The sequence below is a fragment of the Myiozetetes cayanensis genome, unplaced genomic scaffold, assembly GCF_022539395.1.
Source record: "Myiozetetes cayanensis isolate MyiCay16 unplaced genomic scaffold, myiCay2020 scf3, whole genome shotgun sequence".
NCBI classification, from domain to species: Eukaryota; Metazoa; Chordata; class Aves; order Passeriformes; family Tyrannidae; genus Myiozetetes; species Myiozetetes cayanensis.
This window is the reverse complement of record NW_026087521.1, coordinates 5,151,648-5,176,686: the sequence shown is the minus strand read 5'-3', so window position 1 is coordinate 5,176,686 and position 25,039 is coordinate 5,151,648. Positions and strand designations below refer to the sequence as shown.

The window sequence follows — 25,039 nt, the reverse complement described above, 5'->3', positions numbered from 1 at the left end:
ACTGCCCACAGATGTAGCTGAGACTCTCAGGGAACAGCAGGGAGATCTGAACTCAGTTAAGAGCAGCCCCTCTTCTTGGCTTCTCTTGTCACCACTTCCCAATGATTTAAAGTTCATATGCAACTTATGTAGTTAGTTTACTCAGCTTGTCTTAGGTTTAATTTTTTTAATGGATTTTGCTATATTTTTGAATCTACTTCAATGCTAACTAAAGAGCAAAAAGCTGGGTCATCTGTTTCTTTTAAACACAGGAAAAAATAACTAGAAAATTAAAACTTAATGTAACCTTATTCCAAAGAGCTTTTTAGAGTCCAGACTTCAGACAGAGTAAAACTGGGCATCAACAAGCTGGAATTAACTAATACAGTAAGCACTCTGACCAAGACATTTTTTCTCCTGTCAGATCCAGAAACTTTATGGATAAAAAGGAAGATGTCAAGTCTTCTGCAAAGCACATGGGTTCCAACTCCCAGTTACTTTAAGTCAATAGATCTTGCTCAGTGGAGCTTTGTCAGTTTGAGTCAGCTAGAAATCTAACCCCAGAAGTCACATAAAAGTCCCTGCCAATTAATTCCTGTTGGAGTCAATGAAAGTTTACATCAGTGTTCAAACACTTTTCTCCCCATCACCCCATTTGAGACCTTTAATATCTATCTCCTCCTTCCAAGCACGTAATTCTTCCCAGACTACATAAATCCTTGATTTTGGCATCTCCAGCCAAAACCTGACCCCAGACAACAACATTTTGCAACTCTGGGCAAAGTCAGTTTTTCCAACGAGGGGGAAGTCTGAGGGCTACAGGGACACCCACCAGACTCAGCAGTGCCAGCTGCGGGTGGGGCTGAAGACCTACCCCAACACCACACCCGGGCAGAAAGGATGTCCTACTGAAGTACCAAGTTAGCAAACATTCCCAGCCCCTCTAATGACAGAAAAAATGAACATAAAAATTGACATTCAAATACATAACATGGATCACGAGCCCAGTACTTCAAGGAAGTTGTATGGAAAGCCATGCAAGCCTCATAGAGACTAGAAACCACCTCTGATTAATAAGCAGTAACCCCTTGCTTGCTTAAAACAAAGATTAATTACAGGCTAAGAGACTGAGAAATTAAATTCATCCCACAAATGCTTGAAGGTAATTTTAGATACTATTTGCAAAATGAGGTAGTCTCAGCTTGAGATCTGCCAGTGCCTCCTAGTTCAGGATTAGAGTAACAGGAAGAGTGGTGCTCCGTTGACACATGGAGATTAATTATATTGTGGATTTATAACCTATTTGGGGAGAAAGATTATTAAATCCACATATTTTTCAGAACTGAAATGTTGACTGCTTCAAAGACTCACTTAAGTCCTTCCTATAACATTACTGTTTTCTTTGGGACCTGGAAACCAAGATTTAAAACTAAGGGTCTTAAAAACAACAAACCACCAAACCTAACCTTTCCCCACTTAAAAATTTTCCTTAGTATCTTACAAACCCTTGAATTGAGAATGCTTAATCAAATCACTCAGAAGTCATAGCAAGATTTGCAACCCCAACTAAGTTCTGGCCCTATTCATCTACTAATTTAATACAGAAATATAGTCTGCAGTTCAGGTGTGTTAAGCTAAGAATCAGTGTTCTACTATTGAAAACTACCGTAAAATTACCTTAATAATCAAATTTTTAACAGATAGAAATTATCTATACACAGCATTTCTGGAAGATAAGTAGCTACAGACAATTTAACTTGACACTTGAAAAATAAAAATAAAAATTCTAGGACAAGTGACATGACAGATTTTTTTCAATCTGAAATCCATCCATTCCACAAAAGAGACAGTACAATTGCGATAATCACTGGAGCCTCCCAATATTTCTACCTTTAGAAGATCTTCACTTCGAAAACTCAGTTGCAGAAAAACAAATGAACTGCAACAAAAAAGCCAGTGTCTGCAGATCAACAGGTGTTCAGTAATAAAGTGGTTCACTAAAACCAGCTGGGGACCAACCCAAGAACAGGTGTCCTATAATCAGTGATCAGGACATCCCTCTGTTTCCAATGAGTGCAGGGACTTACACATATGAGGAAAAAAAAAAAAAAAAAAAGGAATTTCTTACACTTGTGATGAAACATGGGGAAACACACATAATCAAAGAAAGAAGCATCTGAGAAATTAAATAAAAGTGCAACTAATATGAGATTAGGTTTGAAGTTGTTTTTTTTTTGGTTTTTTTTTTTTAATTAAGGAAAATCAGAGTATAGTCAGTAGAAGCTTGTTTAGGTGCTCATATAAAAAAGGCTGCATGGTAACATTCAGGTTATGATAAGGTTTTTTTAGTTCCACTGAGCCTTTTCAGGAGCAGTAGAGCTCCTGAAGTCTGAACAGATTCGCTGGGAGACAGTGATACACACCAGACGACACCCATAGGGAACAGTTAGAGTATTTTCCTAAGAGATAAGAAATTCATCTCTGGCACAGGTCAAGCAAAGGAAAATCTTAGCAACAAAGACTGCAAATCTCTCTGCTTTCACCTTCCTTTGCTCTCTCCTTGGTATAGCATCTTGAGACTAGCAGGGGTGCAAGAGATCCTTAATGAACCTTGAAGAAAACAAAGCCCAAAAACTTCTTGGAAAAAAAGCTGGTGAGTGTGGAATTTGTGTGGCTTGTCCTTGGTGCCTTCTTGCAAAGACAGAAATGATGAAGTAAACGAGTCAGGAATTATTTCTCCTCAAAAGAATTAAATTCTAGTTTCAGTTAAATAAATTATTGTTATGAGGGTAGGTGATGAAAAGCCCAGCCCAAGGCTGAGCCCTGACTGCTGTGGGCTCAATAGGACTGATCCACACATCTCTATAGCCATGAAAAGTTTACAGCCAAAGTGGGTAAGACAGGTATTAACAGGTCGATTTTACCAGTGGGAACTGAGGCACACAGAGATTAAGTAACTCATCCAAACTGACACAGAAAGCCCGGGAAAAGCATGAAATTATAACCTCATCTCTCAAGGCACAATGTAAGGCTGCAACTGCCTCGTTACCTTCCCTGTGTAAAGGGAATCGCCCAATTTCAGTTCCAGTGAGTGCAGAGCTAGACAGAGCTTAAAATTTGCAGTGGGTTACTTATGAAAGAGCTGCTAAGATCTGCAGGAGTGCATTAGGACTGTCACTGATTTAAGAGATGAAGATGATGAAATGCTGGATGAAAGTCAGCATTGTTAAGTAATATGTGCAGGAAAGGATGATCCTGCTCTTACTTGCATCCTAAAACATGTGCATCCATGTTACTGGATGTCAGTAATCACCAGTCAGAAAAGAAATTATGGGGTATAGTAGATGAAGGAATGACACAACCTCCACCTCCTCTCAAGAGGAAGGAACCTGAAGTCAATGCCTCAAGGCCTTAGCAGGGAAACCACTCCAAACAGCTTCCACATGTCCCAAAACATGGATGCAAAACAAATTTACACGCAAAAGAGTCCTTCCAGTTCATTACTTTGCTGGCAAACGCAACCACTGTAGCAAACCACAGAATTTATTTACTGCAAGATGTTCTGGATTCAAATTTAAAACTGCAAAACCCGTCAGATAAATCCAAGGAGGAAACAACCATCAGGGAAAAACCATTGCTGCTGGCATAGCAAGTCCCTGAACTGCAGATCACTGGTGGCTGGCAGAGTGTTACTACTCCTACTATCTTACTGGCATAGACTCTGGCTAGACAGCTGTGTTACTGCAGCAGTAATTTTATGTTATGTTTTAGGGGTTAGGGCAATTTAAATAATTAGGCAAAGGAACAGAGCAGCAACAGTAAGTAAACCTCTTTGTGAGAGATCATTCATTTGAATTGGATGGTTAAATCCCCCATAAAGCACCTGGAAGATTTAACAACTCATGTCCAAATGAACAAGATGTAATAGGCTTGTACACAGGCTTGATATGAAAAGTGGATTGTTTTTAGCAAAATGGTGGAGAATAACTTCTTACTGAAAAGAGTGATAGTGAATTTTAATCAGAGGAAAATAAAGATACAAGGATAAATCTGCACAGGCTTAGAGGAGGACTAGATGACTTTCTCAACCATCAACAATAAATACAGGAGTGTGTTACATCCTAATCTGCTATTTTCATTTATGTCTTTACTTTTTTAATCATCTGATATATCCTACCTTTTTAAGGGAGGGAAAAAAACCAACTAAGAAAAACTGCCCATATTGTCCTCTACAAAGTGCAGAAGAAGCACAGATACAAAACATGAAAAAAAAAAAAAATTAAAAATTCATACTTCAATATAGCTGGCCCTAATTTTTCACCCCAGTGTGATTCACATGAGTGACTGTAGAGTTACACATTCAAACTGAAAGCAGAGGAATCCACACTGTGTTTTGCTGTTCGTATTTATCTTATCAGAACTTGGCAACAGCCACCATCCCCTGCTGATTCTCATCTGTATCACGACCTGGGACGTGTGTGACCCTCACTAACATCCCTTTCAATGCCATCTCTGACACCATCTGTATTTGTGGAGTGGTAAACTGGAAAACCATTCTCAAATGTGTTTTTAGTTATTACAAGATACACACACCCTCTTTCCATGCCTTTTTTTTTTTTTTCAAATTGAGCATATTGTGGCAATTATGAGGGAATTTGTATTCTCCACTGACATCTGAAATTCCATTATCTGTGTTTCATGGTGGCGATGGAGTCCAGCATTATGTCCCTGGGCCAAACTTTCAGGGTTTGTTTTCTTTTGTTTTCTGAGTGCTGAATGGAGAGAACATTGCCCAGGTCCTCAGAGTAAAGCACATGTTAAATATTTTCTATTTTTTCCTCCTTTCTCTGAGCAGTTATGTGTTGGGGATCCATGCATTAACTGACCTGTTCAGATACTGAATACAACTCATGATGGCTTATCTCAAGCTTTGATAAAAGGGAAAAGCAAAAGCCAAAACAAGATTTGTATCACTGTAATCGTCTCGATTTTTTTTTTTTCTGTGCCCACAACCAAATTTGAGCCGTTATGTCTCCTTTCTTCCCCCTTCCCCAATTTGAACACTTTGAAACTATTTAAGCCACCTCAATTCACAGGCAATCACAGGAGCGGGGTGTGGGGATGGGACTATTTGCCCAAAATAGCACATAATACAAACACCAACAAAGCTGAAATTGCTCTTCCTGGCCTGAACTGATTTGCCAAGCACGAAAAAACACTTTTTTCCTGAAAAGCCAAGCCATTAACAGGCTGTTTGGATGGTGTGTGTGGTGTGGAAAAAGACATTTTGGAGAGAACATTTGAATTGGTACATCCGCCGGACACATGACGTGTTGCAAACAAGATGTTCCTAACTCCACCAGCCAAGTTGGATGGGCCAGTTCAATAGGACTTGTGAAATTAGGATGATCTGCATGCAGAGCAGCACAGCAAGATTTGCTGCTTCCCAGACTGTAACCTGACCACTCATCTGAGTGAAAACTCCTACTCTGTGCTTGGATTTCACCTTGAGGTTGTGAAGTCAAGTTAAAACCAACTATTAAATTTTTTATTTTCCTAACAATATACCATGGAAAGGTTCACATATTTCTTCAGACAGGAATGCAAAGGGTACAAGGTCTTCCCCTGCACAGGTAACTCATGTGATTTACGGTACTGAATTTAACCTCGTTGGAGAAAAATTAAGGGAGAAAAGCAACAGAGAAGACGTGCCTTGAGGGGTTACTATTTTTTTCCCCCTCCTTTTTGTGTCCCTCCTTGCCAGGCTACTGCTCTGCTTTTGCTGTTGTAGGGGCCCAGACCACAGGTCCCTTCAGAAACAGTTGTCCCTGTCACTTAAGAGGAACAAAACCACACCCTGGAAGCACAGAGGAAGTTCTGAACAGGGATTAGAGACATTTCTGAAGTCACAACAGCTGATCTTGGTCTCTCTTATGCACTAAGAGGGCTAGATCTTAACTCCTATCTCATTTTGGGGATGGGTAAATAGGATTTCTCTGTCTGGGGAGGGCTGGGTGAGCACACACCCTTTGCTGGTAAGGCTCTGAAGGATTTTAGAAAAGCTTGAAGTTTTGCCAATCTCTCCTGGCTCCAAGGAATACAACAAGACATGGTGCTTATTGTAATCACACTATGAAAAGTGAGAAGGCATCTATAAGGGAGAACAGGCAGTGCTATGTTAATGTCACAGCATGGATTTTATGCTGGGAGCTTATCCCAAAAGAGACAACAGGAGGGGAAAAAAAAAAAAAATCCATGGGCTCTCTTTCCAGTCACTTTGATATTCAGGTCACTATCAAGAAATCCAGAAATGCACATTAAAATGTGTTTAGGCACTTGTGTTCTCCCCTCTTACTGTAATATGAACCCAGAGGGTGTTGAGACTTGCCAGAAATTATTGCAGCTCTCACTGTCCTACCTCAGACAGAGCCAACAAAAGAGGGAGGCCTGATGTAATACTATATGTACACACACCATATAGCCATTTATTGGTTTAAAATACCTCTGTCAGCTCTTCCAGCTCTGCTGGGTGAAGTCCAGCAAACCCCCCTGGCATCCTCCAACACCATCTTTCTCTCTTCCTTTTAGGTTTCATCAGCAGCCACAGCCTTGCCTGTTGTTATACTGTACCTTTACCTTCATTCAGAGGTCAGAGGATGTGCTTCCAGAGGATTTGGGGAGCAGGGCAGAGGAGCCAGAGCTCAGCTGAGCTGGGGGTAACCAGCACTAAGGCAGCCCATGGCTGCTCTGAGCTCTTGGGAATTAGTAAGTCCCAGTGTAAGTATTCCCACCTGCTGCCTCCACAAGATCTGCATCGTTCAGTCTTTTTCCAGCTAAGCAGATCTCAAACTGAACAAGTACCAGAATAAATTACAGGGGGTGCAAAAGGAAAACAAAATTGAGAATTTACCGCTGTACTCTCTGGCTGATCGTGGCATTTGCTACGGCAACTCATTTGAGTCTGAAAGAATTGTTTAGTGCACCTAAAAGAAACACACAGAAACATTCCTCTATTTCTTATAAATATTAGCTACAGGCTCCTTAGGTTCATGGAGGGGAGACACTAAAACCAGGAACCCTCAGAGGCATCAAACAGTTTGGAAATTGGCCTGCAGAAAAAGAACTAAAATATATAAGAAAAGGTAAAAGTGGCATTGCAGTGCAATAAGTCACAAGCCATATGAGCCATATGTTGACTTCGAGCTCTTTTTTTTTCCTGTCAGTGATCATTTCACTTATATTACATATTGCCTTTTCCCACCTCTTAACCCTCTGCATCCTGTAGCTGAGCTGCACAATGCCACTTCTTGGCAGAGCTGCTGCTGTGGTCACACACAGAAATATCCAGATATAATCACATCTTTGACCAGTTGTCTCCATACAGTTGCAATCTCCAGGTTCACACACAAAGTTGGGAAACTTCAGGCATGTTGTAGGGAAAAAGTGCCAGGGAGATATTTCTTCTACAGTCGTGTAAACACATAATTTTTCTAAGTAAACAAGATTCTTCGAGAGGGCAACATTGTCTCCTCCTTAAATCTTCTTGACTTTCAAGTCCTCTGTGTCACCCCTGAACTCAGCACAAACTTGGCATCACCTGACTTGTCTAGCAGAGCAATCAGAAATAGTCTCGCAGAGCTAGATAAACTTAAAATAATTCCTAGAATAGCTTTCCTGGAGCACGCACGCCGTAAAACAACACATATGGAGTCCTGCAAAAACACTTCGCTGGCATTCGCTGGTGGTGACTCAGAGAAGTCACCCCGGGCTCTGGGCCGATGCGGGGCGACCACCCAGCCCGGATGGCAATCACAGCCCTGCCCTCCACCATCCCGCACAACGCTGCATCTCAGCCAGCGTCCTCGCCGAACTTTTGGAAGTCGAATAGAAACTCATCATTCCGTGCCGACAGCCCTAAATGACTCGAAAAATAAAGCAGAATAAACTTGCAACAAGCCCGCTGTGCCAAGTCTCATACCACAGGCAAGGAGAGAGGATCCCAGTCCACATTCCTACACAGAGGCTCAAAAAAAAAAAAAAAAAAAAAAAGCCAGTCTATTTTAGACGTCTAAAATTCTAAGTTCAATGAGGAAAAAAAAAAAAAAAAGCCTTAGTCATGTAAGTAGACTTTATCTTTTGACTTTGAAGGTTGTTTTTCCCCCTTCAGTTCAGAACACAGCAAGATCCTTAAGTGTATGAAGAAGCTAAAGTATACCTTAAAATATTACTATTGCATATATATCATAGTAATATCACAATTCATACCCCACCCCCTTAGTTTACTCATTTAAAAACAAATTATTAGGAACAGCCTCATGTTTTGCATAAAAGCAGAAGGAAATCTATGAAACTTTAAATTTAACTAATTTTATAATTTTGCCATCTACATTCCCACATGTTTCCAGTGTCTTAGTGAAGTTTCTGCAAACCATCTGCAAAGTTTTATATGTCCGGATTCTCAATAAAAGCAATACCAGGCACTTACAGCAGCATTAAATACGGACGTTTAACACTGTGGATCTTTAATATTTGCAGCAGGCATTAACGGGGATTTCCCCCCCATCCCTTATCCTTTCTAGCAGTTCAAGTTACCATTTTTCACTATGCAAATTAAAAAAAAAAAAAAAAGCAGTGCTGAAAGTAAAAAAAAAAAGGTAAAAAAGTAGCAACTTTTAAGTGCCAAACACATGCCTTAGGAGAGACAGCAAAGTATGGAAGTTTCAACAACAACAAGAAACAAGGACTTTAGTCCCCCTTCCTTCCCCTAAGACTATTTTTCACTTCTCGATCAACTTTCATGCTGTTTTTTCTCTCCGCTGGAGTTTCCCACCCGTTCCCATGCAGAACACAGCGAGGGAAGCGGGGAGTTAATGCTGTAGTTGCAACTGGTGTGAGCCTTTACTATTAACTTGAATTTACAGAGCAACCTTTCCTTAAAAAGAAAAAAAAAAATCCTCACTGCACTGTAACACTGAGAAGTATATTTAAAAAATCTCTCTCGGGTCTCTCTAAACATCTGCTCAAAGGTTTTGCTGTATCTTAAAAGGGCTCTAATTACCAGAAACTCCTTTCTTACTTAAGCCCAGGGCTCACATTTCGATTATAACTCAAGCTCCAGTTAATTTAGGTCTAAACCCAAAATGCCTGTACCAAACAGAAGAAAACATAGGCCTACCTTAAAACTTTCCAGCTTTTCAGAGGATCCAAGTCAGAGATTATAGACACCATTGTAGTAATAATAATAAAATATATATTAGGGGGAAAAAGAAAAAAAAAGGAAGAAAAACCACGGCAGGGAAGGCTAACCACAAAAGCAGCAAGTACTCTACTCAGTGTGGGAATGACAACAAACCCAGCACAGCTCTTCCTCCTTCTCAAGCTGATAAGCACTTGTCCCAGCTTCTCTCCACCCCCAAAATCAATCTTGTGCTATATTGCTTCACAGTCCCAGTTTCATTTCTTCACCACTACCTTTTAAAGCCCTTGTAATCTGCTCCAACTGATCAAATTTGACCTTTTTGTAGTCCACTTTATTCCAAGCACAGCCCTCAGTTAAATCTCTCTTTATTAACACCGTCCTTCTTGGCTTTCTTTTGGAACAAACACAGCTCAAGCTCGAAGCCTCCAGCCTTTGCCAGCAATCATTTACAGATTACTGCAAGCTGCAGTCTTCTCCTTTTGGGTATTTTCTTCTACCTCTGAGGTTTGCTTTTATATTATTTTCTAAAGGTTGTTGGGGGGGGTCTCCCTTTCCCTGTTCTGAGCAGGTTGGAGTTTGACACTTTTAAAGGAGGGACTTTCTAGTACAACTCCTCTCCCACCCTTCCCTCCTCCCCCTATCCCTCACCCCCATATATAGAGATAGACACATTAAGAACAGTTCATAACCTTTTGTATACAGAATAATATTTCTCCCCCTCTTTATTTTTTAAATCTCTTAGAATTTATAGACTTATACACAGAAGCTGTGCCTGAAAATAGTCTGATTTAAAGCAAGAGTAGTATTATGGTGGAATAATAAAAGGTCTAATAATGCAAAACCAGATGTAACCCTTTGGCTATCTGAAAGGGCAAAAGGTGTCTATATAGTTCCATTAAATGCATTTCTTTTTTGTTGCTACTTAAAAAAATAAACGGTAAAGCATCCTCCAGATTACTATGGCGATGTGAAAAGTTGTGTAGCTGCTGTTAATGTGTGTTTACTTATGAAAATCTAGATGATTGGCTTCTTTTGTGTTTCTGTAACACTTTTGACATTGATTTCCCTGTATTTAAAGACTTCTCTTTTGCATTTTTCCCCCCTCTAAATGTTTTCCATTCATCCTGTGAGTGACTGTACCCTCTCCTTGAGCTACACCGATTCATTAGGATTCCTGGAAATTCCCAAATCAAAATTCTTTGGGGGAAAAAAGCAAAACTGTACCTCATGAAGTGTTCACTCAGAACAAAACTACCCCAAATGGCAGAAACTTCCACTTTTCTATTTATATCACAAGCATATGCTACTAGTTTCCCTCTGCCATCAGTTCTCCAAAAAAAAAAAAAAAAAGAAAAAAAAGAAGGAAGAAAAAAAGTTTAGATCAGCCCTTGTATGTTACAAAGAAGCAGTAACATGATGATCACATAGAGATTTGGGAGATCTGGCAGTGTGTGACACTCATGGAAACATAATAAAGGGTATTATAAGATATAATAAACTTTTAAGGCTGTTTTAAGTCTTCCACTGCCTCCTCCTTCGGTGAGTTAAAACTCGAGCTGTTTCTGAACTGGTTTAGGGCTCCCTGGTAAGCTGTAGGCTGGGTTTGGGCAGCCTGAACCCCCCCCTTTACTGGCTGCACAAAGGCAGCACAGTCTTGCCCTTGCCAGAAGGTGACAGTGAGGCTTCCCACTGCCCAAAAAAGATAACGTGACCATTTAGTCTGCCAGACAGCAGTCAGGAGATAGTGGTCAAACAGAAACAACCAGTTTTTAACTACCTAGGTACAAAATACCTTCTTTGTTCAAAGGCCAGAGCATCATTGACCCCTCATTTAGGAGAAACACTGAGTCATCTCCTGCCAGGTGAAGCTCCTGGCTCAGCATCTGGGGCCGTATCAGTCGATCAGTTTATCAAGTCAGGCCTCAAGTTCAGACCTTGGAATTTTACATCCTCCCCTAGGCAACACTTCCAACAGTTCTGCTTTATCTCCGAGGGGTGTAACACGGATAAACACATCAGGGACAGCTGTCGGTGAGATTGCAGGTGCAGATCTGGGGGAGGAGGGTGGAGGACAGCTGGGGGTTACAGATGTTCCACCACCCTCCCAACACCACTGTGGCACAGGGTGTTTCTCACCTGATACACACATTATCTCTGAGCACTTTTGCAGAGATGGGGGTTGTATCCGACTCTGGAAACTTTGGGCCCTGCATTTATTTACCTACAGGAGATGGGTTAGATGCTTGTAATTGAAAATTAGGTTCAGCTGTTTCTTTGTGGAGCTGAGCTGAGCTGATGGAAAGCAAAAAGAAAGAGATTGGTCAGTGTCTTTTTTTCCCTCCTAAAAGTTTGTAAATCACCCTTATACAGGTTGGTCCCCCTTTTGAGACTGGGCAGGACATCACCGGTTACAGCACAGTGCCTTTTCTCTTTCCTCTCCACCTCACTGCCACATTTGATGGTTTTAGAGCTATAGTCACCTATTTTCCCATGTAAACTTCTCATAGAATATTTCATATTGATGAGGAGGCTCAAATTAAGAAAGGCTTCAAGCTTAGCCTGCAAAGAAAAGAACATTCAAAATATCCTGTCCTATCCTGTCCTATTGGCAAGCCCAGTTTGAGTCCTTGTCACATCCTCTCTATTAAGTGTTAGAGGTCAAGGCACTGAAGGTGGAGTGGAAATATATGGAAAAACCAAGGCCAAGAGAAATATCTCAGCCCTGTCCCCTCTTTCAGATCACAGCTAGACCTGCCCTGATCTCCACGGCATCAAGATCCTCAGTGTCTCTTAGTCTGTTCATCCAAAAAATCCACAAACTACGTCTGTTTCCAGAATTTTATCTCTAACAACTACATTTATATTTCCCATATTTTTCATTGTCTTCCCACAGAAAATGCTCTATTGTTTCCTCCAACATATCCATGTGAAAACTATACTGTAGGAGTAAAGATACTTGTGCCTTTCCCATTTGCAATTATTATGGTTGTTTTAATTACTTTCATCTTAAACGTTTCATGTCTGGAGCAAAAACCATGTCTCCATTTTCCTGGACCTGGCTGGCATTTTGCCAGCTTTCCCTACAACACCGAAGAAAGCCACTATAAGCTTTCTAAAAATAAAACTAGGAGATCAAGTTTAGTACAGAGAAACTTGCGACAGGCGATGGATTTTCCAAAACAGCCTCACGTATTTCATACAGCGTGTAGCTATAGTAGGAGAAAACAAATAAACCAGAAAAAACCCCAGAAACCCTCTGCAAAATTATTTTAACTCTTGTGCTTAGAAAGTGGACTCCATCCCAGCTTTTAGCTAAACGTTTTCTTCTGTTGGGGTTAAGGACTTGGTCTTCAAAACTTTTATTTTTATGCTTTAAGCAAAGAAATTTCCTATGATCTTCAGCTTGTTTGCCAAGAAACCGCCAGCACATCTGTGAAATATTACTTAAGCAAATTTATTACAGTTAACCAGAAGGCAACTGCCCCTAAAGTTTCCTCTACCTGCTGAAATCCAGCCTATTGTATAATTTGGGTCTTTCGTGCCATAACATGTCTCTCCTGCGAGAGCTTATCAGTTCTCCGTTAATATGATAAAGAAGTACAAGCTTTCCAAGATTTTGAGTCATGTTAAAGTAAATATATATATATACTTTCGAAAACAACATTCCTGTATACACAGATACACAAAAGGATCTCTAAGCAATGTCATCATCCTTAGTTTAGACAGCTGTGGAGTCAAAAAAGTTCCAGATCAGCTAGCTACAAACATTTGAAGGTCAAGTACAGGACAAAGCATTTTTAAAAGCATGAGCAATGATGGCTGCTGAGGATTAGAAAGATGATTTTATGTCATGAGACTTTTTTTTCCCTCCAGGTATTTCTTTACCAGAAACCTATTGGACTGAGAATTTGATAGTGTTGGGCAGGATAATAAACCAAGTATAGGAAGCGGTTTGGGTTCGTTATTTAATCTTCTTTCAAGGGTGTTATCTCATTCAAAATATTTTAGGAGCCAAGGAAGGTCTGCCAAAGCACAACCTTTTAGCCAGAATGCCCAGCAGCCTGGTTATCAGGCAATAATAGAGAAATAAATAACCTTCTAGCATCTTCCCAAGCCCTATTTTCCATTGCTCTTTCATGCAAAGCAATATTAAGTTATTTGAAAGAAATCTTGGTCTTTTACCAGGAAAACCTCATTCTCCCGGGGGAGCCTGTTGTTAAACAAAAGCTCAGCTATTAAAGAGTGGCCTCCAACTTCAGGGATGCTGTTGGGGGCTGATAAAGGCTCTTCTCCAGACTGTCTCATGCTGTCCCTCCCCATCAGCCTTGCCACCCCCCTGCCTCTCCTCCCAGTCCCTAATGCCTCGCCTTTTAAGCAATGGAGTGACTAATTGAAAATGCATTCCAGCACTTTACAAGCAGTTTTTTCTTTCCTGCTGACCAGCCAAATGTTTTAAAGTTGGCAAGTTGCTGTTTTAACTTGGGAACTTGAGCACTTGTTCATGGCCTGGATGTTTGAAAAAAATCTGGCTGAATTTGATAATTCTGCTGAATAAAAAAATAATTAAAGGTCTTACTTCTGGAACTGGTATAAGTAAATCCAAGTATTACTACGAATCTTCAAAGCCAGTCCATTCTCTCTTTGTAAAATACATCATTTGGGAGACAAGAAATTTTAAGTCTAAGAAATGCCCAAAGTCGTGCATTGATACTTGTACAGAACCAGAGGAAAAACAGTCACAAACAGGCATAAATCCATCTGACAATTACGCTTTGGGAAAGAGAGAACTGTAACCAAAACACCCTGGAGACAGTAGTCGCTGATTCAGGGCAGGTCAATGGCCAACTGGGCTGGGATTCAGCACATCTTATCACACACAGTAACTTAGAAGTTGGCTTCATTCAGCAGCTGCAGAGATTGAAGGGTTTTGTTTCCTTGCTCATTCTACAAAGCCTGCACTTTAACAGTTAATCATTAATCTTAAATTGCATAAATGTGTCTCATAGTTATCGACTTCTCACTTCTACAGTCTGCAGAGACAAACTTTCAAGAGATGGCATTTTTTTAATACTGATTGTGATTTTAATGGATTTTCAAGTACTTTCAGGTTTTGCCCATGACAACTGCTGCAATAAAAAGCCTTATGAACAAAGATGTGTTTTGTGCCTATTCACCTAGCAGAAAATCACTATTACGACATACTTCATTATGAGAGAAATGCTTTCCAGCCTCTATGAAGAGACAGTCATCCCCAAAATCCCATCAGCCTAATTGTTTTTAAGGTGTTTGTAGTTTACTTTAAACAGCATATGAGCCCAACATTTACATCCTCTGCTAAATTTCTCTTTGTTGGCCAGCGGGAGGGTTTCTTCGTTCTGCAGCACTGGCGGAGCGAGAACACTTCTGTAGTCTGAGGCAGGGCTTGCCCTTCCTAACCCAAAAGAAAGAATGAGAGAGAAGAAAAGCTCCTTGTATTTGCCAGACATGTTCAAAAAGAGCTACTTGCACACCCCAATCTGCTTCTTTCATTCCATTTGGCAGAGTCACGGGTCAAATTTGGTAGAGAGGAAAATAGCAGCCGTTAACCGTTCCGGCGCCACAGCAGACTGAGGAGCCAAAGCCAACACTGTCTGTCTTTGCATTTCCATTCTTTTGGTGTCAGGTCATACAATACCAAGAGGTCCTTATGAAGCCTTATGAAAAGGTTATTGTTCAGTCTGCCTTCATTATATAGTCCAGAAAATGAAAACATCGGTAAGGACCTTAATAAGTGCTTTGTTGTGAAGGCCATGTTTTCACATGGACCACAGCTGCATTTCTACAGTCCCAATGCCATCTCATGCAGCGATGAAGAATAAATCTAAGGGTAATTAAGTTATGCTGAATGCATACTGTGAAATGTTTAGGAAACCATTTCCAGAGAGACAAAGGAAAATTAGTGGCTCCATATCCATATCTGTCTTTAATAGACTGTTCAAATATTTACCTCCGGTTTTCTATCCGTCACAGAAGTCCAAGGAATAGGATGATTATTGGTAAGGGACTAGGTGGAGATATTCAGTTAATTCCTCTCAATGTCTTTCCTTTTGACATTGAGAAAACTATTTTTTTATCTGTGCCCTACTTTCCCATCTGGGAGGGACAGACACCACCCTAGCAATCTACAGTGCAGAGCGCTAGGAACTTAATAGAAGATACAAAAATTGGCAGCTTTATGAAATTCCCTCCTTTTCAAGATGGTTTTAAGTCTAAATCAAGTGAAATACTGGTTCATCATTCAGTGTAAAAGAACATGATCTGTTAAGACAGATGGCTTCTAGCACTTCAAAAATTTAAGGCTTGCTGTAGCAAAGTAAGGAACCCCTGAAGCTTTAAAAAAGTCACCTATACTATAGCCTTTAAAATGAAAATAATTTTAGAGCTTCAAAGGCCTGGAAGGAAACAAGGGGAAAAATAGCAGAAGGTAATAATGAAATTAATAGAAGGTAATAATGAAGTTAAGAAAATGGTGAAATAAGTCTTCCATTTCTGAGATTCATGTTTATTAAACTACATTCAAGCACATGATTTTGAAGGTGTCAACCACAAACACCTACTTTATGCATCGAGCTTATATATCTTTTAAACAGAGAGAGAGACCAGGTCCCTTGTGACAGTGTGCTTTGCTATTGACCTAAAGATGATAACATGTGAGTAGGGAAGGAGAAAATGCTTCAGATGCTAGAGCAATCCCATACATATTTCATATAGAGGCACAGAGGAACATTCTTTTAGCCTGTGTATGAACTGCACCAGCGCAGGCTGAGTTTACGTCTGATGCTGGTCAGGATTCGAGATTTGCTGTACTCACCAGAGATAACACTGTTTCATTTTCCCTTCCTATTACTGAGGCTGGGAGAGCTGACAAAATGGGAAGGCAACTTTTTGCCGTAACAGCTGGCAGGAGATTTTTACAGACATAAAAACCAATTAAGTGTCCTGATTCTGGGCATGTAACTCCTCTGGAGCCTTCGTTTAGAAGTGCTTATCTGCTTGCATAGGCACAAACATCTACAAATCCATGTACAGGTGCATGTGTATCTAAACAAAGGACCACGGAGAGCACTGAAATAAGCTGTTGCTCTCCTGATAAAAACCCCAACTCCCTGGGAAAACAGTACAGGAGAGAGTTTTGTAACAGTACTACTTCATCGATAGAAGGCTGCAATTAAATTCCATTCTAAAGGACAACTCATCCATAAAAAACGTTCACTTTAAAGGTCCTAATTCAGGGAAAATCAGTGAAAATTTTTTTCTTCCATAGTGAAAGCAGTTGTTTATTACCTAAAGAAACTTCTTTCATTTCTGAAAAAGCAGTACCAAGTTTTTTTCTGTTTCTGAGGACTACTCACTTTTAAAAAAGCATCAGATAAACTTTCATTCATTCCCCTATTGGCAATTTCTACATCTTTTTACTTCCTGCACCCCTTTATAGAAGTTTTGTGTCTTTCAAAGAGCATTAATAGCTACTGTAGCCCAGAACGTGTTATTTACATACAACAGGTCGTAGTCACACACATAGTTTGTTTACAGGAGATACTTCCTTTCTGTTCAAAAATACTCAGTGTCTCAGGTCATAATTTTTTTCCTTGCTGACCTCATTTACACAAGCCCAAGCATGTTAGTGATTTTTCTCCCAGACAAGGCCTAGGCTGCGATTCCAATAAAGACAAGCACAGGTCCCCATGTTGAAAATAAAACATTTTTATTGCTTTCTAAACCTCGGGCATAAACATTCATTTCTTCATCTGACAAAATCCAACCAATAAAGACTGCATAAAGAGTGAGATTAATAGAACCAACTTTCTAGAAGTGCACTACCCTCTAGACACTGTATGTCCTGGAAATTGTATATCATAAAGTTTGGCCCATAGAGGAGCAAGGAAAATCCCCTTCTTTTCTCATTTGGGTATTCAGTTGTTACAGTCTAAACAAATCCACACTTCTCTGGAAGCTGCAGGACCTAATAAGGGTTGAGTGCCCCAAGTCTGGGTTGGATTGGTTGCTATTCATGGGGTGTCCTTGGGAAACTTCCTTCATTTCACAGCTTCCTGGTGTGTCAGGCAAGAATAGATGAGTAGGCTTGGGTAGGAAGAGGCCTTAAAGAGCATCTTGTTCCAACCCCCTGCCACAGGCAGGGACACCTTCCACTAGACCAGGTTTTCTCAAAGTCCCATCCAACCTGGCCTTGAACACTTACAGGGATCGGGTAGCCAAAAGTTTTCCAGGTAACCTGTTCCAGTGCCTCACCACCCTTTACAGTAAAGGATTTCTTCCTAATATCCAATTTAAATCTACCTTCTTTCAGCTTCCTATCTTAGATTTCACTTCTCCCCCATCTGATAGAATATTAGAGGACTGAATCACAAATTGTCTTTGTTGCTCATCAGTCAGGAAGAAGTTCAGTCTCTGCCTAAGGAAACCAGAAGGGGAAGATAGTACTGCTTTTCCTGGTAGTTTCTTCAAATAATTTATATTTCTCTCTTTTAGTTTGTATCTTGCCTGCAAATGAGAAGTTCCAGCTGCTGCTAATTATTCCCTATCAAGTAGTTTGAGACAGCTTTTTCCTCTTGCAGAAATAGGTGTCTAGTCATTAACCGAGATGCTTTTAGATACCCCCAAGCCTTCTTTTTTTCCCTTTCTCTTTTATTTACTATCTCCTTAAGAAATAACTAAGCTTCTTTTCAAATTATGGATGCTGCATCTAAAATTCAAGTTCATTTCATGATGTCAATAGTGAGTTCAGGCTTCATGTTGACATTATTGATGACAAAGCTGGGCCTAACACTTTTCCCAAAACACAACCATCCAGCTGAGGCCTGTTTGGGATATTAATTGGTCTGTTTTCCATTCAGTAAACTGTGCTCTGCTGGTCATGAATAGCCACAATCTTCCCTATATTGCCAAGGGATGCAAAGTTCAGAGCCTTGAGTGCTAATATTTTTCTTCTGTATTGTCATAGAGGAATGGAATTTTTAAAGGAACTCCTGGTTTCCATTAGTAAATTATTAGTCAAATATTTTTTGGCCAAACATTTTTTATCTTTTCTTGTATTTTCCCTTTTGTTGATGGATTAAGTAGCCCATGTGTATGTGGGGCAGCTCACGTAACTTTAACCATGGCCAAGGTATAGCAAATAATAATTGCCTTTCAGTGCAGATTAACCCATTTAAGATGATCCATTCCCAAGAAATGTTTCTAGATATCTAAACTTCTACAAATTTCAAACCACTTTCATTATCCTTAGATGATATGAGCAAATAATTCTGCTGTGTTTCAAATTCGGAACCAAAATATTTGTCACCCAGGACCTAGAAAAACCCTTAGTCCACTTTCTGTGTTTCAAGCTGTTGAAAACTTTATCTCTGGGTAGTAGTGACCTATAATAAGCATTCATATACAGAAGGTAGTATAAAACTGCTTTATAAGAAACTGTTTTAAAAGAATATTCAACATGGAGGAGCAATGCCACTTTCCATCCCCACCCCTACATGCTGAAAGTTTGCCAGCTCTTGCTGAAACAAATTCCTTCTTCCCAGGTCCCATCTGGCCCCTCTGCCCCACCACCAGAGGTGAAACCCATTTTAGTGAAACCACCTGAACTGATATTTCAAACTCTTGTCTGAGCAAAATAACTGTCATGGGAAGCTGTCCTGACCGGGGTGACAGGAGAGCTTTTGGACACCTGGAATGAAAAAACGACACTTAGACTAATACACTGCAGATTCTTTACTTTCTGCTCCAGCTGCTGTAAAACCTGGCACAAGACTGGAGATATAGTAGCTGCAACTTCATCAGCCATCGAATTTGGCAGAAAGGAGAGCTTTACTAAGATCAATGAAGTGTTTCGGATAATGATTTATTCTGGAGGTCTGCTTGGAGGAGGAGAAAAGGGAAGGTGCTCTCCCTTCTGCAAGCACTGCTTGTGGATTTATTGAGAGCTATCATCTAAAGCTGAGAGACTAGATTCAATGTGTGTGGACACTCTTTGAAAGACTGCCAAAGGCTTTAGAAATAAGAATATAAATTGAAGGTGAACAAAACTGCAATTGAAGCTATCTCCAGCAAATATAATTAAGAAAATAACCTAGTGAATGAAAAATACACTGGACTTTTAGAAATTATCTAATTTTCAATAATACAAGAAAAGGGTTCCTCAAGGCAGGAATTCCCGAATTAAAGAGTGATATAAGAACCACTTTGAAGTAAATAGGCTATCCCAGAGCCAAAGACTGTTACTGCCTTACCAGCAACAATACCAGTATGTGGCAATAAATGTTCACAGTCCCCTGAGCTATAGCACTGCTGTTTGCTCCTGGCACACCTTCAGCTTCTCCCACTTGGTCTCAGTCCTTACAGTCACCTCCTGCTATGCCTCTGGCTTCTCTATTACAACCATATATATTTCATAAATTTTCATTTATCCCTCTTTCTCCCTTTCTTCTCATTTTCTCTTTCTCTCCCTTTAATTGCTGTCCATACTACTGGGACAGCATGAGCTTTTAGCCAAAGGTATCTTCTTTCCTCACTGTGGAATTATGATAACCTGATAAAACCACGAACAAAGAACTTTCTATTTTCCAATCAGTTTCATTCAGAATTTTTCTCCTTTAGAAAATTGCCTCTTTGAAAGCACCAGTATGTGTATGACTAGCAGGGACGTGCTCAGTTTGCTGTACTGAATGTAATCATGTCACGATCGTTCATCCTTAGGCAGCCACTAACTTCCAGTTTAGTGACAAATGCATCTTTACCCAACATAATGAAGTCCAGGAGAGACTTTGTTCGCATTGAGCACGATATCATTTATGTTTGAAACTGCTTTCCTTAAAAACCCCAATCAAATCATCTCTGGTATTTTGCTACCGAGTTCATAGATACAGTAGCCCTGCCTCAGGAACTGAAATAATTGAATCCTAGAAAGATTTTGAGTTGGAAGGGACCTTAAAGAGCATTTTTCCCAAAGGGCAGTGACATCTTTCACCAGACAGGTTGCTCAGGTCCTATACTATCCAACCTTGAACACTTGCAGGGATGGGTAATCTCCCATCACACCTCGATTCTCCTCCATATATTACTGATTGATGCTTTTGGAATAACACATCTTATTTTGGGATTTGATTTGTGTCTCTTGCTTGAAATAATTGCGTGGAGTGTGCAGGTTTTGGCCAAAACCATCACATGACTGCTGATGTGCACTCTCAGTCCTGAGAAGCACAGGATGGAGCACTCTTAGTACAGAGCACTGCCTTTCCTATGATCCTGTGGTTCATGACCTGATGAACCTGCACAGACCTCCACAGCACTAAAATTCTGGGCATCCCCTGTTACTTCCATCCATCCATCCATCCATCCATCCATCCATCCATCCATCCATCCATCCATCCATCCATCCATTAATTCCACAAATTATCTCTGTTTCAAGCACTTCCTTTATGGCAAGTGTATTTTGTGATTTAAAGAACCATTTTTTCAGGCTCAGATTTGAGTAACAGGTTTGATTAGAGATCTCCTGAGGTCACTTCCAAAAATCCTCTCCACTCCTTTTATTTTTCTCACCCCAGCCTTTTTAGACTGTTAGTGGGTAGAGATACTAACTTTGTTTATTCAAATCAGCAGTCTCTCAATGAAATAACTATATCAGATTTTCCTATACAAATTCCCAATTCTCTCAATTTTAGTTCATAGTACAGAAAGGAACTAACCCATGTAATCAATAAGAAAATGTATTTAATTGCTGAACAGGTAACATTTTGAGTTTGGACTGTCTGGACCTTCACAGTGCTTTACTAAACAAGGCAGTTTAAAGTCCTCTTGGCTGTTGCAGCTGTGATTTGACTGAAGCATTAGTATTGTGCTGTATGGTTCACCAGCTGAGGGTCAGGCTGTGCTAAGCACAGCTTTCAGCCAGCCCTGAGCACAGGTACCACCAGCTGTCTGGTGGGGAATGGGGGGAGATTGATCTCCAATATGTCTCAGTCAGGTTATATCTTTCACAAACCTGTACAACAGGCCTTTTCCCAACATGTCACAAGCACTGAAATATCTGCTGTACCATGACTGCCAAAACCATCCTGCCTGTCACTCTCCAGCTTGCCATGCTACTGAGATAATATGGGGGCAACATCTGCTCCCTTGCATCCTTCCAGGGCTGGAGGAGCAAGACATGATGATGAGATTATTTAAAAAAAAAAAAAAAAAAGAAAAAAGAAAAAAGAAAAGCAATGGTGTAAGGCACATGTTGGGATCTTTGTATAGCAGCTGAGGCCCAGGGATCTGGGGGATGAGTCATTTAAGCCAGACACAAACTTTCCCCACCACCTCCCCACCTTACATGAAAGGAAAGACGGTCGGAGCCAGACCATCTGGACAGCTCTGTGGGAGCAGAGCCTGCAGAGAGGATTGGGCCTCCTGCAATGCTGAGCTGAAAACAAAGCAAAACAACTTGCTCTGCAGACCTTCTTTGAGCAGCTCATCACCAGCTATCAGCTGACTTTATATTAACGAGCATTTGTGGCCATTAACCCTTATTTCCACTCTTCAAGCGGGAAAGAAGATTAACCTAAAGAAGAAGAAAATGTTATGAAGGAGATGACACTAAGGAGAAAGTGGCATTATGAGGGGGACAACATTAAATTAAATCTATGACAGTGTTTCAGAGTCATTGCCGCTGAAGCCAAGAGAAATTTGCCACAGAACACCCAACATTAGTTAGTGCTGTATGTGTTCAGAGTGCTCTGCTGTTGTCACAGCACTGTACTATGTTCACAGAGGGTTTAGAAGTTAAATTTGAAATGGAAATTCATAGGAGAGGCAACTAAACAAGCAAGATAATATGTCACCAGAAATGTAGATGTACAGATTTTGTCAATTTGTATGAAAATCCTGAGACAATTTCTTCATTGATCAGATTTCTATTGCTGCACAAATGCTCTCCTGTGCAAATTACTGCGAAGTGGTCAAAATTAACATTTGTTCCTTTATTACTAGACTACAAAATTTCCAACTTTTATAGCTTCCCTAATTATCACTTTCCATTAGCCCCATTACCCCAAATCTAACTATTTTTTTCCTTAGAATGATTTAATCATTTTTTCAGTTTTGGATCACTCAGCAATAAAACATACAATGGAAAGAAATTAGCAATTATTATGTAAGTTATTCTATTTACTCAGGAAAATAAGAACCTACCTCATACTAAATATGGCCTAAAAAGGAAAAATTTGGTTTAAAATCTCTGTTAGTGTTACTAAGAGTGTTGCGACACCTGTTCCCACAAGAAATATATTCCCACTCTAGTATTTATTGCTTATGGAGACTGTTAAGGAAAGGTTTATTCTAGTTGACACTAGACACTAGTTAAGATAAAAACTGTTGGCTAATACTACAAAGTACTCTGTAAAAGGACAAAGGACCTTTCCACAAAGCTTAATATATAGAATTTTTGTCATATAATTCCCATATTCATTTATTAAAAGTAGATGCATCTAAGTATGGACTGTTGGTCTCATCAAAATCGTGATGTGTACTTAATGAGAACATGTCTTTTAATTTTAGCTTTTGATATTCAGGTTTTATAAAATATATCTGTATAATTTTGGGAAACTACAATGGAATGTGACAACCATCACTGTTTTCCTCCCTGGGATAGCTGCAGAAAGTGGCTGTGTCCACTTCTACCCATACAAGTAGCTTTGGAATCTCTTGTAGTTCGAAAATTAATGGTAGGAAAATTGTTATATAAATGAAAAAATATTTTAGTTACTTCTGGAATGATTAATACTAAAAGGATTTTAAGGTACTATAAGGCTTTGGAGTTTTAAAACAAAGAGAATACAGAGGCCTTAAAAATAATCTTTCCATGAAATGAATGTCATAAAGATGTATTTCTCAGAGAAAACATTGGTGGTTTTTATATAAGTATCTTTCCCCCTAGAAGACATGTTAAGTTGTGATGTAGATTAGGTCCCTGCTGCTCAACATAACAAGAAATAAAAGTTTAGATATGTTTCATGATAGAGATAAATCTCTGTTGTCTCTAATTTTGCAGAAATATATGAAATGTAGGAGAGATGTAGATAGAACACAAAAGCCTCACTGTGAAGTTGGGCAATGGCACAATGTCAAATCTTAATTAGTTTATTGATCAAGTCTATAAAGACGATGTCCCGTTAACAAAATGACGTTATCCATCCTTTGCCTATTGTAGTGCTGCAGCAATTCCAGCAAGCTTAGTACACAGATTTATATACTTGTCTCTACAGTCCATTTGTATAAACAAGTAGCTCAGAGGATTTAGCTAACCCCCATCTGGTTACTTTAAAAGCAGAAGTACAAAAATATCAAAGTAACAGAAATAAAAATAATTTTAACTGGTCTCCATCTGGCAATTTTAGTAATGGAAATGCAAAGTTATAAAATGTGCCAACTATCCAGGCTCTGTGCAAAAAGAAAAATTGTGATTAAAAATGTTTTAAAAGTCAAGACAGGTTAGCTAAGAGTTTAGGTGAGGGTCGACTAACTTCAATATCACAGGAATCTAGGTCACAGTTTACCCTAGCACAGAAAAAGCACATTATCTCATAAATATTGGGATTTGCAACACTTTATTCTGGGTTGGAGACTGAGGCTGAACAAAGATATTTCTAAAACACATCCTTCTGCAACTGATGATGTGACATTAATTTAAAATTTTAGAACTCTGACATTCTGAAAAATGTTTTCTTTTAGTTTAATATTTTGTAGCTGAAAGGGTTAAGGTTACTCAGGAAGGGTTCGATCTTGTGCTCACTGGAAAGAGAAAAGAGAACAAACCCTCACTGACTACTTTTAGCTGAATTCTGCAGACCAGACTTGCATATTCTATTAGGAAACTTGGATGCTGGAATCATCAGTGTTACGACATTTAATGCAATATATTTTCTAAGCGAGTTCAAAACCTTTGCACAGCAGGTTTGGAATTATTATGGTTTGCATTTTTCTTCTCTTTTTTTTTTTTTTTTGGTTGGTTCTTCCTACTTCTCACTTTTGTTTTGTTTCACTTTGAATACTTCACAGTGTTTGTATTTTGAAAGCTGGCCTATTTTCCCTCACAAAGCAGATCCCGTTTGTGGTATAAATGCTAAATCAGCATGTGTCAAACTTGTTAAACCTTTTTTATGCCAGGCCTTGAAGGACCTGATAAAATAAAGCTGTAAAGATATACATTTAAATAAAACATTATTCATGCACAGTTAGTCCACAAAATATTCTCATGTACTATATAGAAATGAAAAGCAACATTTCTCTGGCCTAAAGCTAACTTTTTATGACTCCCTTGGTAATTTTTCCTTCTTTAATACCACTTTATTTATTTATTTTACAATAAGCTTTCAGAAAAGGGGTGGCATTTTTCTCAACACTTTTGCATGTGTTTTTTTTTTCCCCCTGACCCTTTACATCATCTATAGAATAATTTAATAGGGATATGGAAATCAGACAGAGTAACTGCTGGAAGCAATATGTGCTGATCAAAACCCAGAGAGAGCAACTCTGTTGAGAACTGGGCTGTGGTTATGTGGTTATGGTTCAGACACCGGCCTGAGAGTCACAAGATCTGGGTTTTCTTCCTTAATCCACCTGACCTCCCTGAGTGATACCAGCTCTCTGTTTGCTCAGCGGGAATGAAAATATTTACATTCTCCCATTCTTTTGTCTATTTAAATGATAGGTGACTTGAGAATCCTACTGTCTTTTATAGTGCTGACACATGATGCAGTTATTTCAGCTGATGGTTTTAGGTGCCATAAGGTAAAAGCACCTGTAAGGGATCTAAGAATCCTT

At 39.6% G+C, this 25,039-nt stretch overlaps 1 protein-coding gene across 2 annotated transcripts in view; it reads right to left on the bottom strand.

Moving 5' to 3' along the window:
• CELF2 (CUGBP Elav-like family member 2) overlaps nt 1-25,039 on the bottom strand; it is a 556,709-nt gene that overhangs the window by 370,182 nt on the left and 161,488 nt on the right. The window contains exon 1 of one of the 2 annotated variants that reach the window (XM_050324869.1): nt 9,155-9,332. The exons of the other annotated variant lie outside the window; for it this stretch is intronic. Coding sequence (XP_050180826.1) covers nt 9,155-9,207 — 53 coding nt within the window. The 5' untranslated portion in view covers nt 9,208-9,332. Of the gene's footprint in view, nt 1-9,154; nt 9,333-25,039 lie in introns of those variants that run through there. 2 annotated transcript variants of the gene reach the window in all.